At 38.1% G+C, this 20,130-nt stretch overlaps 1 protein-coding gene across 1 annotated transcript in view; it reads left to right on the top strand.

The window, feature by feature from the left end:
* Positions 1-20,130, top strand: part of LOC124119716 (mucin-22-like) — a 106,231-nt gene that overhangs the window by 3,424 nt on the left and 82,677 nt on the right. The window contains exons 3-4 of the mRNA XM_048390558.1: positions 6,726-6,758; positions 7,312-7,413. Coding sequence (XP_048246515.1) covers positions 6,726-6,758; positions 7,312-7,413 — 135 coding nt within the window. The remainder of the gene's footprint in view (positions 1-6,725; positions 6,759-7,311; positions 7,414-20,130) is intronic.

Raw genomic sequence — 20,130 nt, 5'->3', positions numbered from 1 at the left:
CTCCATCTCAACATGAAACCAATAGGAGTACCACAAAGTCTTCCTCACGTTCGCGTGACATTTCTCCAGTGGAAGCACCACCATGAATCTACACAACATAATGCAATGGAATTGCAGAGGTCTTAAGAAGAATATTAATGAAATACAACTTTTAATGCAATATTATAAACCGTCAGCTTTTTGTCTCTAAGAAACGTATCTAAAAAACGCAGATCTATTTGATATCCGTCAGTACAGTTCTTACCACTCCTTTTCCCCTCCTGATGATAAAGCCACAGGAGGTTCTTCTATCCTGGTAAAACAGAGCATAATCCATATCCCTGTTCCACTCAACACTAATCTACAAGCTGTTGTTGTCCGTGTTACTTTGAACATAGTATTTACATTATGTTCACTGTATCTTCCACCTTACTCAACTATCCGTCAATCAGATTTTCAGACTTTGTACCATCAGCTCCCAAAGCCCTGTATCATCATGGGCGATTTAAACGGTCATAATCCCCTATGTGGGAGTACTGTTACAAACAAGGGAAATGTCCTTGAAGATTTTATCTCAAACAATGATTTATGCATCTTCAATGATGGTAATATTACATATCTGCATCCTGCTCCTGGCACATACTCTGCCCTAGATCTTTCACTGACAGATTCAAATAGTTGAAATGAATTTGAATGGTCAGTCCATGATGACCTTTGTGGAAGTGACCATTTTCCAATAATACTTACAACTATTAATCCGTCTGACGAACCACCTTCAACACGGTGGAACTTTACAAAGGCCAACTGGTCTTTATTCCATAATATGTACTGTAAAACGAATACCCAAAGTTTCAGGAATGTTCCTGATCCTATACAACCTTTTTTAAGATATATCAAATGATATTGGAGACGAAAGCAATTCTAAGTCTTCGTCAAACCCTCATATACGTAAACCATGGTTCGATAATAATTGTAAAGAAGCTAGGAAAAATAGGAAGATAGCCGAGAAATATTTAGACGACATCCGACTTTCCACAATTTGAATAATGTTACAATCCCAGGCGCTAAAGCGAGACGTACCTTTAAACAGAATAAACGTCAATCCTGGAGGAACTATGTTTCAAAAATCAATTCCCGGACACCCATGTCCAAGGTGTGGAACATGATTCAAAAGATTAAGGGAAAAGGGTCAAAATCTGGAGTTCACCATATCAAAGATGGTAATACACTTTTAACCACTAAATCTGAAATAGCCAACAAACTTGGTGTCACTTTGGCAAATCCTTCCTCATCATCAGACTATAATCCTCAATTCCAGAGGTTTCAAAATCAGCAGGAAAAGAAAACAGTAAATTTTAACTCTCATAATAGTGAGGACGATAACGAAACATTTTCACTCCATGAATTATATACTGCCCCAGGGCTATCTCATGACACTGCAGCAGGAGCCGACAACATCCACTATCAGCTTCTGAAACACATGCCCAATTCATGTTTGGAAACGTTACTGAATATATTTGATGAAATATTGACAACCGGAAATTTTCCTCCTTCATGGCACAATAGGAATATATGAATACAATAGAAAGACAGCTACAGCTCTTTCTTGACAAAATTCAAAAATGGGCCAACGAAAACGGCTTCAAATTTTCTAAATCCCAAACAAACTGTATTCACTTTTGTCGTAAATACAAACCAAGGATCCAGATTTATTTTCAGATGGTACTCCTATCAAGGTAGTAGAATAAGCCATTTTCCTGGGCCTCATATTTGACCGTCTTCTCACAATCTTACCACACATCAAATGTCTAAAGGCAAAGTGCCTGAAGGCTCTCGACTTGTTAAAAGTCATTCCAAATTCCGAGTGGGGAGGGGATCAGACAACTCTCCTTCACTTGTACAGATCGTTAATACCCTCTAAACTAGACTATGGTTCCAGCTCAGCTCAAAAAGTCCGAAACAAATCCTATTACCAATTACTTTCAAAATACAATTCTCACAGATCCATTTTTACAGACGGGTCCAAGGATGGTGGCAAAGTTGCTAGTGCCACTATCATTCGATCCAGAAATGCCTCCTAAAGAATCCCAGATTCTAGTTCAATTTTTACTGCTGAGGCGAAAGCTATCTTTACAGCTTTGACCTATATATAACATCAAACCCAATCTAAAAAAATCATCATCTTTTCTGATTCATTATCTTGCCTTCAGGCACTGACAAGCGTCTCCTCAAATCATCCCATAATCCTTGACATTTTAGAACTTTTCAATGATCTTTCTACTGGCCAATGTGACATCGTCTTTTGCTGGTTGCCAAGTCATGTAGGCATAATAGGTAACTCAAAAGCCGATTTTGCAGCTAAATCAGCTCTTGACCAACCGTGATCTCCACTACATATCCCGTACAGTGATTTCAAACCAACAATTGCGAGTTTTACTGGGGGTCTCATGCAAAAGAGGTGGGACACCCAAGTAGGAAGAAACAAACTTCACGAATTAAAACCAACAATCGGTCATACCAATTTGGGTTGTTAGTCATGATATGACGAGATCGTTTTACTACGATGTCGTATTGGCCACAGTCGGTTCACACACGAATATCGGCTTAAGACAGATGAGGACGAACCTCCTAAGTGTATCCCTTGTGATGAAAGGTTCACCGTCAAGCATATATTGCTTGACTGTGTGGACTTTGCAATGGCAAGGGATTCACATTTTCAAGGCGTAAATCTGAAAGATCTCTTTTCACGTGTCAGCGGGCATCTTATTATCAGCTATTTGAAAGAAATTGGTCTTTACAATAAATTTTAAATATGTATGTGAATAAGTAAATGCTTGTTTTTAAATTTTGTGTGATGCTATTATTTCCTGACTTTATTGAAGGCTCTGTCCAGGGGGTAAAATATTGTAAAATTATTGTCCCCCTGTGTGACACATAATCCTATCATAATCGATGTAACTATCATCAACCAGTGTAAAATTTTTAAGCCAACTCATTGCTGAGTATTTTTTACTATTGGCTAGTACTGTTCATGACCACCAGTGGCTGAAGTGATGATGTAAATCCTGCTGGGGTATCATGCAGGTAGCAGAGGTACTGTAAGTCCCCATGACCCAAGAGTGAGGTGTCCTAGCTTTGGTTACTGGTGGCCAAAAGCCCGTGTTTAAAACTGTATATGTAATATTGTTATGCTCAAATATGTTTCATAAATTGTTTCAAAATATATTTTTCTCAAATGTTTCACAACTTGTTTTTAAATAAAAAATTTGCATTAATAACTAAATTGTAAATATATTAACTTGGTCTCGCCACTATATGGCTGAAATAATGCCGATGCGATGTTAAATTTTAACTCACTCACTCACCCTAGGCACCAAGAAGTTTAAAGATGGGCAGTGTATTTTATATTTTGCCATAAGTAGCCATCAGTGGTTCTAATGTAGAGTTTTACAGACGTATCTGATCCAATACAAGTTTTTTTCTGACGAACTGAATAAAATATCTGATACCTGTATTCCTAAGTCCTCTGCAAATCCTCACATCCGTAAACCATGGTTTACTAATGACTGTTAACAAGCTAGGAAGGCAAGGCAACAAGCTGAACACTATTTCCGTTGGCATCCTATGGTCCAGAATGTGAATAAATATAAAGTTTTAAATGCTAAAGCCAGACGGACATTTAAACCTAATAAACGCCAATCTTAGCAGAACTATGTTAGAAAAATGAATTCACGAACTCCGATGTCCAAAGTATGGAACATGATCCAAAAGATCAAAGGTAAGGGCTCTAAATCCAGCATCAACCATCTTAAAAATGGGGATGAATTGCTTACTCGTAGTTCAGATATTGCTAATAAACTGGGAGAAAATTTGGCAACACAATCTTCCTCGACTTACTATGTACCTAAACAATAAAAAAATACCAACAGCAGCAGGAAAAGAAAAACACTTTTTTAAAATCAGAAAATGGGGAAGACTACAATGAAATATTTTCCATTCATAAACTCAAAACTGCCCTTGGGCAGGCTCACGATACTGCTACAGAAGCTGATAACCTACATTATCAACTCCTGAAACATTTACCAGAACCTTGTTCAGAATCTCTCTTGCTTCTATTTGACAATCTTTGGACAACTGGTAAGTTTCCGTCATCATGACGTGATGCCATAGTTGTTCCCTTACCAAAACCGGGACGGGATTATACCGATCCCTCAAATTATAGACCCATTTCATTGACTACCTGTGTTTGCAAAACCATGGAACGCATGGTCGATAATAGCCTGACATGGTACTTAGAATCCAATAATTTAATAACAAATATTCAATGTGGTTTTTGTATACATGTAAATCGCAGAACCATTGACCATTTAATTCGATTAGTCATTCGTTAAGAATGCAATCATAAACAAACAACATGCAGTTTCTAACTTTTTCGATCTAGAAAAAGCTTATGCAACTGCATGGAAGCACGGTATTATAAAAGATTTACATGATTGCGAGGCTGTTTACCTTAATTGGTATTCGCATGGGTTCTACCCTTAGTGGTCATTATAATTAGTGTCCCACAAGGCAATATTTTGTCTGTCTTTAATTTTTAAATAATTCACTTGATGGATCACTTTTTGTGGATGATCTTAACTTATATTGTCGTGGTAAAAATATGCATACTATCAAAAGACATGCAATGATGTCTAGCTAAAATACTTAAATCGTCCTTAGAAAACGGTTTTAAATGTTCGAAATAAATAAATAAAAAAATTGTATTCACTTTTGTAGGAAATACAAGCCCTGAAGGCCCTAGACTTGATGAAAGTCGTTTCCAATTCAACGTGGGGTGGGGATCAGAAAACTCTACTCCACCTGTATCGATCGCTGATTTTCTTTAAAATAGATTATGGCTCCATTGTTTATGGTCGAGCCTGCAAAAGTATTTAAAAAAAATACTGGATATCATTCATCATCAAGGTCTGAGGTTTTGCCTTTGGGCCTTCAGAATTTCTCGTATTAATAGTCTGTAAGAGGAGGCTGACGAGCCATCCCCGAAACACCGTCGCTTAAAATTAGCATTGCAATATGTTACAAAACTTTCTTCCAATCCATCTAATCATACATATGAAAGTGTTTTTTCACCCTTCTTATGAGGATTTGTATGAACCCAAAACAGCGCTTATTCCACCACTTGGAATAAGAATAAAACCTGCCATTTCTGATGCTAACATTAACCTTACAGTTATACCTCCCACTCAGATTTTGTCTTCTCCTCCGTGGCAGTTTACAAAGCCACAGGTCAATCTGACGTAAACCAATCTAAAGAAGAGGAACCTATAACGCTTACAAATCTATTTTGAAGATGGCTTTGTAGTTGCTAGTGCCCCTGTCACTGGATCCAACACCATATCATCAAGAATACCAGACGCCAGTTCAATTTTACAGCAGAATCAAAGTCAATCCTGTAACAGCTCTCCAATATATACATACACATTCTAAACATAAACAGTTCATCATATTTTCTGATTTCCTTTCCTGTCTTCGGGCCATTAAAAATATTTCCTGTGACCATTCACTTTTGAAATCAACAAAATGATCTTGCTACTGGCCAATATGACATCATCTTTTGGTGGTTACCCAGCAAGGTTGGTAATATTGGTAACACAATGGCCGATGCTGTGGCAAAAGCAGCGCTCAAAAAATCTTTGACGCAACTTCTAACCCAATATAGTGATTATAAGCCCGCTATTAGATATTACATCAGAGATCTAATGCAAAAGAAGTTGGACACCCAAATAGGTATCAATTAGTTACATGAAATTAAACCAACTATAGGTTACACCTACTTGGGCTATCAGTCCAGATTTGAAGAGGTCACAAAAAGACGATGTCGTATTGGCCATTCCCAATACACTCACGAGTATTCACTGAAAGGTGAGGATATTCCGTTTTGTATCCCCTATGATGAGAGAATCATGGTCAATCATGTCCTGCTTAACTGTATTGATTTTTCCATCACAAGGGATCAATATTTCAAAGTTTCATCACTCAAGGATCTTTTCAAAATAAACTCCCATTAATTCTTGGATTTTTAAAAGAAATTGAATTAATTAAAAAAAATAATGTTAGAAAGTTATATATTGTATTAATTGGTAGTATTTGATGATGAACTGAGATTGTTAGTGGCTGTACCCTTGATGGGGTTGAAGAAGCATAAAATTATTGTCCCCCTCAGAGGGGACGTAAGCCCATGCCATTCAAAGTATTTTATATCTACCAGTATTTTAATCGTAGAAAATGTGTTTGTTTTAATCTTTGGCTAACCTTCTCCATAATCACCAGTGACTCAAGGAATGGTGTCAATCCTGCTGGGGTCCATGCATCTAGCAAAGGTACTGTAAGTCCCCATGCATGGTCCCCAGTATGGTGGCCTATATTTGGTTGCTGGAGATATATAGCCCACTTTTATATTGTGTTGTTATTAATAATTAAGTTTTATGGTCAGTTACTAGTTGTACACCTATATCTGTGGTAATCTATATTCTAAATGTTTGTCTTTTATGATTTGATATAGTCAATATATGGCTGAAATATTGCCGAAGTGACTATAAATATTAACTCACTCACTCTAATGTAGAGATGTTTCTGGAGTCGTTGTTTTAGAGTGTATAAGAAAGATGTATTACAACGTAAACAAAAACAGTATCCTCATTGAAGAATGGAGCTGTATTACCCTAACATCCATTGCACTGTTTCAGATCCCTTTATAATACCGACAACAACCATGCCACGTAAGTCCTTCTGAATTCGTCCTTCAAGTAAATAACTTAAATAAATAAAAAGCTTGACTTGATTCATCTTCTGGGACCAACTATGGGGGAGGGGGGTGACTGGGATTTTGTATTGAGACCAGATATATTTTTCATCTACAGCTGAATATCCAGCTCTTATTTTTTTATTATTAAACTACAAGCCAAAGTATATTTTGTGTCTCTAAAAAACACATTTCAACAATATGATTAGTATGGCAAACAATCTCATTGTTTTCAAACTTTGTAAAGCATAGGTTTTTCTCTCAAGATTTTTCGGGACATTTTATGTTTTTCAAAAAAATCCCAGTGACCTCGCAAACCCCCTATCCCCGCCAACATGATCAAGTGGTCGGATCCTCAGATCGATATATTTGTAACATAACATAAAATTGCTGTTCAATCGATCCAGTAAAATGAAGTTAGTAAGTGTTTTATCATTATCAGAAAATGATTTCCAAATGTGCATATGATGGGTTTTCACACATACTTGTTCTAATTACCTCCCGAATACTTTGATGAACGTTTTTTTCAGCCTGCACTTTTGCCGGGATCTCATGTGTTGCCAATAGTAACTGTAACCCCACAGGAATTGTTGCTACTCGGCAGTGTCCAAGTGGTCAGGTGTGCTGTGTCGGTAAGTGGTCTGACCTCTTTTGAACTTGAAACAGTTGCATTCTTTCCAGAGTGTTAACTTTATTTTTATGATCCTGCGATCAAGGAATTGTGTATAATTATAGTGGAAAACTCTACACAAACATAAAGAATATGTGTGAAATGAATTGTATAAAATGTTGTATGAATCTTCGTTTCTGATGTCCTTGGTGTTAACGTTTGAAGATACTCCATGGTATAATTAGAAGTTAATCTAATAAGTGATTTAACCTAATACCTTTTACCATGATACCTTTTACTTGAGTGAATGATATCCATAAGATTGTTTGCTAAATGTATAACCAGGATACTTGTGTCAGGGTACCTTGTGTGTACTAGTCCAAGAGATGGAAGCAATTTATTTCACACAAGAGGTCCTTACAAGTTAATGCTTGTTTCGAAGACAAAAAAGGCTGAATTTTCCAAAAATGTTTGTCTTACAAAAATCTGATGGTCCATTTTCACACTAGGGGGCGCTGAAGTCATGACTCAGCACATATTTTTGTATTATACCTCTGACAAGTAAATGGATGTTTTCATAGTTTTTTTTTAAATGTTTGGTGTCAAAATAAAGAGAATACAACAACCTACACAGTCATACACAAAAATTAAGCGTTCAGATATATTTCTGGTGCAATAATAACTAAGTGCAAAAATAATCAATATTGACACTTTTCGTTCTATATCCTTCCTTTGCATGAAAAAAGCAACATTGTATTGTCTTTAACATATGACACATATTGTTATTTAAGCTATTTACTTTAGTTTCTCTGTCAGCTAAGTGAGATGTATGTCCAGCTCACATCGTCAAGACATGACAAACATTAATCTCCTTCATCTGTGTCTGTGTCATTTCCACTGTCCGAACTGTGACTCATGCTTGCATCAGCATCATCTACGTCTAAGTCATCAGGGATGGTTGTCAGTTCCTTTGTGATGCAGCTTGTCATGCTCCATCTACTAGCTTCCAGACATGTCCTTCTGGTGCATATTTAACTGGAGTTGGCGTGTGAGCATTTCTCCAAACACTCGACACAAAGTTTGTTCGTTTGATCTTCTCAACCAATGATCTCTTGGATGGTTGAAACACACCCTCGAATCCTGTGAAGTGGAGCAGAATAAAATACTAAATCGAATGTCATTTATGCCAGACATCTCTGGCCTGGAATATAAGGCGCACACAAACTTCCCAATTCCAGAAACAATGTTTTGTGATAGTATCTGTGACAACCCCACACATTTAAATGTTGACTTCAAGGCTTCTGATGACTGGGCCGTTTGCAAGGGTCGACACTTTCCCTTTCTGATGAATGCAGCTGTATAGTCGCACCCTGTGAAAGCGTTTACAGACGGAAGTACTTGACACATGTCTTCACCAACTACATTTTCCTGAGACAATATGTGAATAGACTGAGATCATTAGTCCTGCATGATCTGCTGAACAATAAATACAGGTTCACCATGTCGATGACCCAGTATTGGGCTGTTTTCCCATGGCTGCCTGATCTGGTTTCATTCATGAAAATCGCATATTTGTGCAGCAGTTGAGTCACCTTCTTTGCTTTGAGGGCATTCATCAGATTTTCAGGAGATGGACTGGCTGAAAGATTTGTCACAGTCTCTTTCAATTTTGTGTCAACAAGATCCAAATTATGAATCAGAAATGTTTGGAAATGTAGTTTCCAAAAGGAGAATGCCATAATAGGATGTATGCGTTTACACCTATTAATATGTTTGCCACTTATAAAGCCCTTCAAAGAGCCACTGGCAATAACTCCTGAACAGTCCCCCTGAACAATCTATAAAGTGTCCCAGGCAAACAAAGTATGCCATGGATATGTGGAACGCTCCAAAGCAAATGTATACATCATCATAAACTGGAGACTCTTGTGCTTGTCTTTGCATAGCTAACTTTGCAACTGCCAAATCATAGGGAACAAGTGTATATTGTTCTCCACATTGCTGTGCTACTTTCTGGGATATCCATAATGTCTCAGGAACAACATTGAGCTGGGTTGGGGGATGTGTCAGATTCTCCATATATTGTATTTGTTGCTGTGGTAAACTGTCTTCTGCAAGTTGTGAATTATTCCATGTACATGCCATCATACATAAGGCATCGGTACACAAGCTTGATAGCATTTTTAAGGATCATCCTGGCTGCTGATATCATATTGAAACTGTCCCACTTTAGGTTTCTTTCTGAAGGTTCTAGTTCAATTTTATCATCTTGATATGAACGTTTTCTTGTTGATTTCTTTGGTGCACTATTGGTTTTGTCAGTGGGTGGCATACATGCTCCACTCATAGTAGCATCCATTGGAATATTTTTGAAGCAGTTTCATGCAGTGTACCCTTTCCTGACAGAGTCTCAGTGTTTTCATCATATACTGAACAACAAAAGTTTCTATGACATTGAATAAGATTTTATGCAATGTTATGTTTTTTACCAAATCTGAAACAATTTCGGTTTGCAACAGATAAAAGACTCCTGTAAGTGTTCAAATGGTTTAATTTGCCATACTGACTTCAGAAAATGCATGATTTCATAAAAAAACCCATGAACATGCCAAAATGTCAATTTACAAATCAATAGCGTGTGTGTCCACCTCTGGCTGTGATGCAAGGGCCAAATCTTCGCCTCATGGAATGGACCAGGCGTCACACAAAGTCCTGTGGGATATCTGTTCATATCTGCTGGAGCATGTTTTGAAGTTCCTGGAATGTCTTTGGAACCAATCCATCTCATCCCACATGTGCTCGAATTGTGAGAGATCAGGGGAGCGAGCCGGCCAGGGGATGACATTCACATTGTTTTGTTGAAGAGAATCCAGAACAAGTCGAACAAATGAGGCCAGGCGTTGTCATGTTGGAAGGTAATGCCTGGGCCATGACGACGCAAAAATGGTAGAACAACAGGGCTGATGATCTCGTCGCAGTAGCGCTGTCCATTGAGATTTCCCTCTACCACTATCAAACGGGTCCTCTGTCTTGCTGTAATCCCACCCCATACCATAATGCTGCCGCCCCCAAACCGATCTTCTTCCATAATGACACAATGATTGACGTAACGTTCACCTCGACGTCGGTACACTTGAATCCGTCCATCGCTGTGGCTGAGGTGAAAACGAGTCTCATCAGTGAATAGAACTTGTCCCCACTGCATTACCGTCCAGCGTGGACGCTGTCTGCACCACTGTAGACGTGCTTGACGGTGGTTTTCTGTCAAAATGGGACGTCTGGCGGGCCTTCTGGTGACAATCCCTGCACATCTGAGGCGGCGACGTACGTTTTGTGAAGATATTCGATGAAGGCCAGGGATGCTTCTTGCAGTCACTGTTGCTGGCTTGAATCGATTTCGTAGGTGTGTTATTCGAATCCAGTTGTCTTGTCGATTATTGTTGACGCGTGGCCTGCCACTCTGAGGATGGTCTCTGACTGCATCCGTCTGTTGCCAACATTGCCATAAACACCAAAAAGTGTTTCTGTGGACGTTAAATTGTCTTGCAACATCACGTTGACTCGATCCTGCTTCAAGCATACGGATGGCTCGCAGACGCTCATTTTCGGACAGGCGTGGCATTTCGTAATGTTGAATAGTTGCGTAATTTTGTTGTTTTTCTGAGTGGTTGTTGTCAACACGATGCTAAACAATGCATATGGAATCCCACATGTTTTTATACCCATTCTTGGGTAGGGAAATGCATGGGGCTTGCATAAAAGTCAACTTTTGCATGGAATGCATGCTTTTCTGTAGCAGTTGCGTATTTGTGACTTGATTCCATACATGTACTACAATATTGAAAACCAAACTTTACTTGTTTGAAAAACACACTAAAATATTGGTGTCACAGGAACTTTTGTTGTTGAGTATAGTTATCCCATGCAAGTCACGTTAATAATCCGGCTATACTTTTCAGTCCATAAGGTAGTGGAGATTCTGTCTTTGCAACTGTCACTGCCATATCGGTTTTGATCATTTCCCTCACATGATATCCAACACAGTGGCCCTAGCAATTTTAGATCCCACTACTTTGCGACTTCCACTGATACTTCTCAGTCCTAAGGCAAGACACTGATGTTTAGATGGCTTTATAAAGCCTCTGGAAGTTGCTAAAAGAGCATCCTCAGCTGAAGATTGCACATATTTCTCTGCCCTGACATGATCATCACATTTTATTGGAGACCCAGTTCTGAAGAAACACATCAAAGTGTCTGCTGGTTTTGTTGTTCCCTCAGCAATAATGCTTGGTGAAATGGGAAATGGGAGTTCATTTGATGATGTTTTGAGTCTTAGGATTTCTTTTCTCAGTACAAGGGCAGCTTCAACAACTCTAGCATAATTGTTTGTGGACTGCTGGTATGCATATTTCACTGCCTCGTCAACACCTAGCGACTTGCAATAAACTATTTTCCCTACTTTGTTTGAAAGTTTAGTGATTCCTATGTGATCTTTGAAATGTTTTAAAACCTTTCTTTCTTATTTGTCAGCCCTGTAATTTGAGGTGTTTATACCATTATCTGCCAGAAAAGGCAAGTAATTCTTGTGTAATGAGGTCAGCTTCTCTGTACCATTCCGCTCAATGATAGTTGTTTGAATATAACCCGAAAGCTGCTTGAAGCCTTTGTCATGCACTACCTAAAGGTTTATTTTTCTGGACCACTTGAAAATGGAGCATCACGGTAATTAAATGACATTTTTTTCTGCTCTCTTCACGTACTGTCGTTTGCATCAGTGATGATATTTTACCTCTTTAGAAATGACACCAATTTCAGCAAGCAACTTTCTGTCATCAAGAATGTGTGCTGCATTTTTTATATTCTCTGCTTCAAAACGCTCACATTTACCTGTATGCTCTCTGACCTTGCCAAACCTCTGGGTCAAAAGTTTGCAAAATATGCAGGTGTTTCCAAAAATGCCTTTAGTATGAATAATGTTGCTGTCTGACTGAGATCGTAAGAGACATGATTGGCTTGTTTCAGTTGAGATGTGTTCTTTTGGAATTGCAGTACAATTATTGTAGCATGAATGGTGATAACCAAATGAATCACCCAAGGCATCTACTGTTCTTAGTCTTTCACAAATGTTTTCATATTTGAAACGCCTGAACTTCCAATCTAAGTTTTGAAATGTTCTGAACTTTTTGCCATGATTCACTGTCGAAATTGTGAACAGATTGTGTTGTAGGTGTATTGCAATGCAGAATGCATATACGGTTCTTCACTGAATGAAAAGGTTTGTAAGAACAACAAAAGTAATAAGATAACAAATGGTGGAAACTTCAGGGAAGCCAACATATAATTGGAGCTGATAGATGATTAGAAATAGACAATGGACGCAGACACTTTACAGTTGGCACTGGAGGAACTTGCGGTCATCTTCTCTGATTCGTTATCTTGCCTTCAGGCCCTTCAACGTGTTTCACCATATCACCCTATTATCCTTGACATTTTAGAACTCAATAATGATATTTCCACTGGCCAATGTGGTCTTTTGCTGGTTACCAAGTCATGTAGGCATAACAGGTAATTCAAAAGCCAATGCTGCAGCTAAAGCAGCTCTTGATAAACCGTTATCTCCACTTCTTATCCCGTACAGTGATTTCAAACCAACCATCGAATCTTATACTCGGGATCTCACGCAAAAGAGGTGGGACACCCAAGTAGGAAGCATAAACTAAACGAATTGAAACCAACAATCAGTCATACCTACACTACTGCCTAGAAGTTCATTCAGCTAACACGGGACCAGGTTTCAGTTGAATTTGACAAATGTATCAAATGAATAGTGAGATAAAACAAAACAGTGAGATGTGAATCTTGAGTTAATGAGGAGCCACTGACCTATGTTCACCAGACCATAAACATAAGGTCGGCCCATCTTAATATGTGTTCGGTTGCTGGACTTTTATGGCATGGCCCATTCCACGAGGGTCCAGTCTAACCATTGGGGCTAGCCGACAGTAGAACAGTATAATTTAGATGTGAGTTTATTGCTAGGGGAACCACTGAGTTGACATGATTGTCGCGGGTTGGTAAATGTTCGCCATTAATGAAGTCATTGTTTGTTGATTGCGGAATATTCGTTTTAAGTTTTGCAATCATGAGTCATTCTAGGTGATTGCAAATATTACGCTTTTCGTACGCCAAATTTGTGCTTTAGATAGTACAATTATGATAGAGATGTCACCACTACTAATTTCTTACTTTTTCACGTAGGGATATGTCCCATTTCCCCACTCCTCACTTTCTGTTTTGTATTTTGTAAGACTTAATAAGAGAAAGTTTTGTGTGGGATTCTAACATTAAGAGAAGATTTGTAATGAATATGAACAGCAATGTTGTCTGACTGTTGATAGAATTTGAGATCTTCACAATCACCAGGTGTGACCATGTACACAGAATCTCGTCAGGGTTTGTGACGTTAACATTTGCCCAATGACCATAATGAGTATTGCAAGGGATACCAAAGGTAACAGTTTATTATTAGAGGAAATTGGTTGTGGGTAATCCTTTCACTTTGATGGAAGGAGGCCACTCAACCAGGTGACAATGGTTATGCGCAAGGCTCGGAAGATCACTGGAGCTATTGATGGTGGCAGGTCAGCATACATCATTTCAAGCTCATCTTTGTTTCACTCGATATTTGAAACTTTGATATACAAGGCTACGACCACCACGCGATTCACAGGTGCATATGTCTATTTAGAATTAAGTCGTTTGGCGTATATTGTAAGGTCAATCGCTTTTGGCATGTTTAAGAATAAACTCCGTTTAAGGCACTTGGCAAGTCAAAACTGGCCGCCCTGATAATGTTATTAGGTTTGACAACAATTATGCTCGTGGATTTCAGAATTAGATATCATTTGTTACCAAGATGTTATTAAAATAAGCGAAAATGTCCACAGTTCGTTTAATAGTACCACAAAGTCGTGTTAAGAAGCTATCAACGTTTCCTTTAATTGAACACAATATTTGCACTGTATTGATGTAAATGATATAGCCTGCTGCCCATGTAAGTTAGATTTATGGATGAACAACTTCTTTATTACAACTAAAAGCAACGTTTCGGTATAGGTTCTCACACCGTTATCAAGCAAGTTTATCAACACCAAAACGTCGCTCTAAATTGTTTTAAAGAAGTTGTTTATCCATAAATCTTGTCCTTACTTATTACTGCAACTTCTAAATGCCTATTAAAGAAGTAACTTAAACATATATATGTATGATCTTCATGTGCCACTGTCTGTAGCCTGAAAATCAAATAAAGTTGTGTCTTATGACCTTCATTATCCCTGCCGATGCTATCATAATGTTCAATTTCAGTCTGCCACACCAAGCGTGAATAAGCGTTATACAAGTGTTGGTAAACCACACTGACGCAAGCGTTATACAAGTGTTTATAAACCACACTGACGCAATTAAGCAAAAACATATTTGGTGTGGGCAAATACCTGACTTGTAGATATAAAACATTCTAGTTAATTGAGGCTACACTTGGCTACACATACATAACAAAACCCCAATGACAGATGAATTGGTGCCTTGATATGCAACAAGAAAGAATCGTGTTTATTTCCAGGCCATCCTAATCATCTTTTACGCCTACTACATGCATGGTTGGAGGCGAGATCAAAGGCGCCGCCCAGCATTTATTAGACCACAGACCGAACCACCAACCCACCCTGTCGGTAGGGATTATGTAATAGGTGCGCACATAACTGTGTCCAGTCGACCGCGGGGTTTGATGCGGTGTCAATGTCGAATGATTTTGTGATAGTTGTGAAAAAAAATATCGTTGTATATCGTATTTTTGTGTTACTAAATATCCCCTTATTTGCTAAAAGAAAACGGATGTTACCAACAGTAAGTCAGCAAACTGAAAGATCCACTGACTGCTACATTCCTTATAAAGGCTAAACTGCCCTGTTTGTGTGTACTAGACGTAACATTCGAAGGCTAATAAAGTCGATTTTTAAGACAGTGAAGGCCATGGAACCAAAAGATAATATGTCCAGAACGCATTTGTTGTGTATAAGATGATGTCTATGCCCCGAAATGTTATAACGTTAGATAGCGAAGGCGAAACATTAAAGTAGATACACGAGAGTTGAGACACTGGCTGTGTAACACCAAGATATGCGGTTTGAAATCAGTCTCTGACATGAGAGATTAGGTTAATTACACACAGAATTTTGCTTCCATATAAAGTATTGTGAGAACTGGAGAGCCAATATGCAAGTGTTCACACACGGAAGCATATAATAGTTGATATTGTATATGTTTTCACTAATCTGAGCAGATGCATATCAACAATAAGCAAATTAACAAGTCCGAAATAAATTCTTTGTTGCATGTTAATGTTTTTTGTTTGCACTTTGACATAATATATCACAACAGAGTAAGAGAAGGTTTGAGATTCCTCTTCAAAGTACTAAAATAACAACTGTCGTTTTTACTGAACAGAAAGTTTTTAATGATAAAAAACATTGACTATCAATTTCTTCTCTCATTTTCAAATGTCTTTTTCTAAACTGTTAAGAAAAAATGCTAACGTGATCACAAGGTAATAGGCCTGTTGAATGTCACCCTGTGAGATCTGTCACATCTGTCACGGATTTGATGCTTTCTACAGGTTCAGCCATTTCCAATTTCCTCCATTTGTTATTGGAAACTTTAAGGAAAATATTTCCTTTCTCCCTTAATCTCATCTTTCATGCCCCCAAAATGTAAAACATATACTTAGATAAAATCTTTATATAATCCATACAATAAATAATGTTTATTAAATAAGAGATACCTGTGAAGATTCCGGGGTAGAATAGGTCTTCAGCAACCCATACTTGCCGTAAAAGGCGACTATGCTTGTCATAAAAGGTGACTAACGGGATCTGGTGGTCAGGCTCGCTGACTTGGTTGATGTATGTCATCGATCCCAATTGCGTGGACCGATGCTCAATTAAGTACAGGCCGCCGCCATATAGCTGGAATATTGCTGCGTGCGGCGTTAAACAACAAACAAACAAATAAACAAACAAACAAAACTTTTAAATAAGATATGGACGGGTGTAGGGAACAGTCCCTTTGAATATTTTTTATTTAAACACAAATGTATGTAAAATTTGACAGGTTATAATAATATGAATATCAAAATTCACCACCACTTGCCAAGTTCACTGAAATGTCACCAGTTGGAAGTTGTTACAGATAAACACGGATTCTAACCAAGCCTGATCATCTTTTACATAGAATGCATAAGTGACCTCTTTCCATCAGAATAACAAACAGGGGAAGAAAAGGGCTAAAAATCCTCAATATATCTTGTATACATAGTATTAAGTATTTACTATCAATTTCCTCTTATAATAAAATGTTACCTTTGGCAAGCTCCAATACTCAGAAGGATTATTTTGGGCATTGTAAAAATCACAACCCCTTATGTGAAAGTGTCCACATGGTCACACCCAGTGATTGTTAAGATAACAAATCCTAGCCACAGTCGGACAACATGTCAGTCTATATTCATTTCCAGTATCCTCCAATTAATAGTGGGTAATGTCAGAGTAACACCCTCTGAAAATATATATCAAGTCAACCCCCCCCCAAAAAAAAACAAAAACAAAAACAAAACATCCTCTCGTTAACTTTTACAAAAAACAACAATAAAAAGTTGGGTGTGGGGAAGTGTCCAGTATTGAATATCAAGAGAACTATTTTTGTCGTCACGAGTTACGGTTCTTTTCTGAATACCCTTGTGGACCTTCTATTATAAGAAATACTAGATGCTACTATTTTGTAGACCTTTCAATGTCAAGTGTTTATATGCTACTAACGTTTAAATGCAGGGTTGCATCTAGAAAATCTTAAATCCTCAGGAAGAAAAGGGGGGCATGGAGTGTTTTCAATGGGGGTAAAAAAATTGACAACCACATACAGAATGTACAGTATTTCTTCTTATTTAGCCTTTACAAAGGGACTTGGACAATAAACTTTTAAATGGTTTACTTACCAGTTTCTTGTCATTTAGCTTCTCAAAATAGCATCATGTTAATGGCACAGACAGTATATTCCAGAGAAACTTCAAGTACTCAATAATGCTCCCCAGAATTTTTTAAAATATTTGATTGTTTTTTAAGCAATTTCGTGCAGTTTGAACATCATTCACACCAAGAAATGTAATAAGTCAATGGCAAAAGTCAATAAGTCAAATATACAAGATGCCAGATGCAGTTAAATTTCGAAGTTAAACCAGTACTTTTAAAAAAAATCGGGCATAGCTTCCGCGCACCTGGCTACCCGCCAGGTCTGGGAGCAATACTGCCATAAACTTCAACCCCCATCCCCCAGACACAAGGACAACTGTCACAAGCGTGCAATGTCTGACCCTTTCCCCATGTTGAAGCATTTTGACAAAAACTTACCTTGTACTTACCTTTTGTTGAAAAAAACAAAACTCCATTGCAAATATAAGACATTAATACAACATATATCCCCATTGTATGGGTTTTTGGACGCTGAAGAAACATTCATAGTTTTCTCGCTAATCACATGAACAACTGTAAAACATCTCATTCACTTACAGGCTAAAAGACAACTTTATCTTAAAAACAAGCCATCATCTGACTCTGAGTAACTACAATTTCTGTGGGACGCCACACCCCACGTCATAGTGCAAGTATTCGTGATAGACTGCGGAGTGACACAAACTATCCACCTTGTATCAAGACGCAAGACGGGTGAGTGACACTTAATGTCCACCTTGTATCAAGTGACACAAACTGTCCACCTTGTATCAAGACACAAGACTGGTGAGGGACACAAACTGTCCACCTTGTATCAAGACACAAGACGGATGAGTGACACAAACTGTCCACCTAGTATCAAGACACGTGCACAAGTCTGATGTCCGAAAACCTATGCTGCTGAAAGCTCTGATCGAAAACAGGATAATTCGCGACGGTTGTCCGGTTTTCGATCATGTTTTTCGGCGTGTTTTTTTAAAAATCTTTGATTATATTTTTACACGGAAGATGATTTTTCCCAGGACTACTGCTTTAAAAATCGCGATTTTCCGCGTTTCCGCGGAGATTTCACATCCCTGACATATAGACTACTTATACTTAACAAACTTGTAGAACTTCAAACAGTTTTAAAACGTTGAGGTTTGAAAGTTTACGTTTCCGTCCGAAAATGTATTAGATTTTCCAGTTCTTTGGCACCACAGACAAATCATTTCGCCCTTTTCGTTCAAATCGAGCCATGGGCGCGTAGTTCTCCATTCGGTTTGAAAAACGTACTTTCGTTCACGCGTCTACAAACTGATGTCGCCAACTGATGTCGCTATAGATTCGGTAGATCCTTGAATATTTTCATCTGTGCCGATGGTTCCAGATTTAAAGAAATCGAGCAATGTTCGATTCCTTTTTGGCGCCGTCGCCATTTTGGCCACATGTCATGACATTAGATCTAGCATTCTTGCGAGATCTGACCAAAGTGAACAGCCATTCAGAAGCAGGGTTACAAAGAACTCTAGCAAACTTGTCATTGTTGGCCGGTCATTGTTTCGATTACGAGCGAGCGTCTCTGCAAGGTTTGACAATTTGTCACATGAGGTTGAATTTTATGTATCAGAAAGAATTTAATTGCTTTTTTACAGTTATAAATGGCAGAAAGAAAAATAAATACTAAGGGAATGCCCCACTTTCAATTAAATTTCGCGGCATTTAAAGTAATTTTGCGGCACCCCTGCCGCACTCAATTTTATTTTTTGCGACATTTTATGTATTTAAGCGGCAGTGCCCCAATGCCGCATCTTTAGATGCAATCCTGAAATGTATCTAATTTTACCGTTTCAAAAGGTGACACATGTTACTGTGTCCAACGTATTTTAATCTATCTCCACACGCTGCGCTTGTTACGATAACATTCATATATTATCATCATCAATTATATCTTTTACGTCGACTTAACAGTCTTGCATTTCGTCGACACACACATACACACACACAACCACCCACACACACGCACACACGCAAACACACACACACACACACACACACACACACACACACACACACACACACACACACACACACACACACACACACACACACAGCCATGTAATCATACGTTATCATACTGAATAGGTAGGAAGTCAGTATGTATCAACTCTTTGATAACCGGTAACTGTCACACCTGATTTATCTGAACGTCTGAAAACAACGGGTTAACCGTTACACAGTAATTCAGGGTGATGTTTTTTGTGCTACAGAATCAAAGGACCATTGTGCTACATGTATATATAAGTTGTTGCGATGTTGTGTCATTCCTTAATCAGTACGATGTATAGTATAAGTATATACACATACAACTAGACACATGTTAACGATAATAATGACAGAGATGAATAAACGCAGGTCGGGTCAGTATAATTTCATTGGTTAATCATAAGTTGCCATTTTGTAAACAGTTTTTGAAAAGATGACAGAAATGATGGTGCAGAAAAAAGACAAGCAATTAACACTATAACCGTGATGCAATCGCGTTACTCAATCCAATCCAATATAGGGCGCCTTTTTACTATTTATTCCATAGTTTATATCAATTATTCACTTATGGGTACCAAAGAATGAATTTATATCACAAATATGATTTTATTATACCATGAAATGTTTATTGATACCGCAAATCGATATCAAAA

The sequence above is a fragment of the Haliotis rufescens genome, unplaced genomic scaffold (assembly GCF_023055435.1).
Source record: "Haliotis rufescens isolate VD_foot unplaced genomic scaffold, xgHalRufe1.0.p SCAF_9, whole genome shotgun sequence".
Taxonomy (NCBI): Eukaryota; Metazoa; Mollusca; class Gastropoda; order Lepetellida; family Haliotidae; genus Haliotis; species Haliotis rufescens.
Note: the sequence above shows the minus strand (reverse complement) of the source record. Positions and strands in the feature narration are given on the sequence as shown.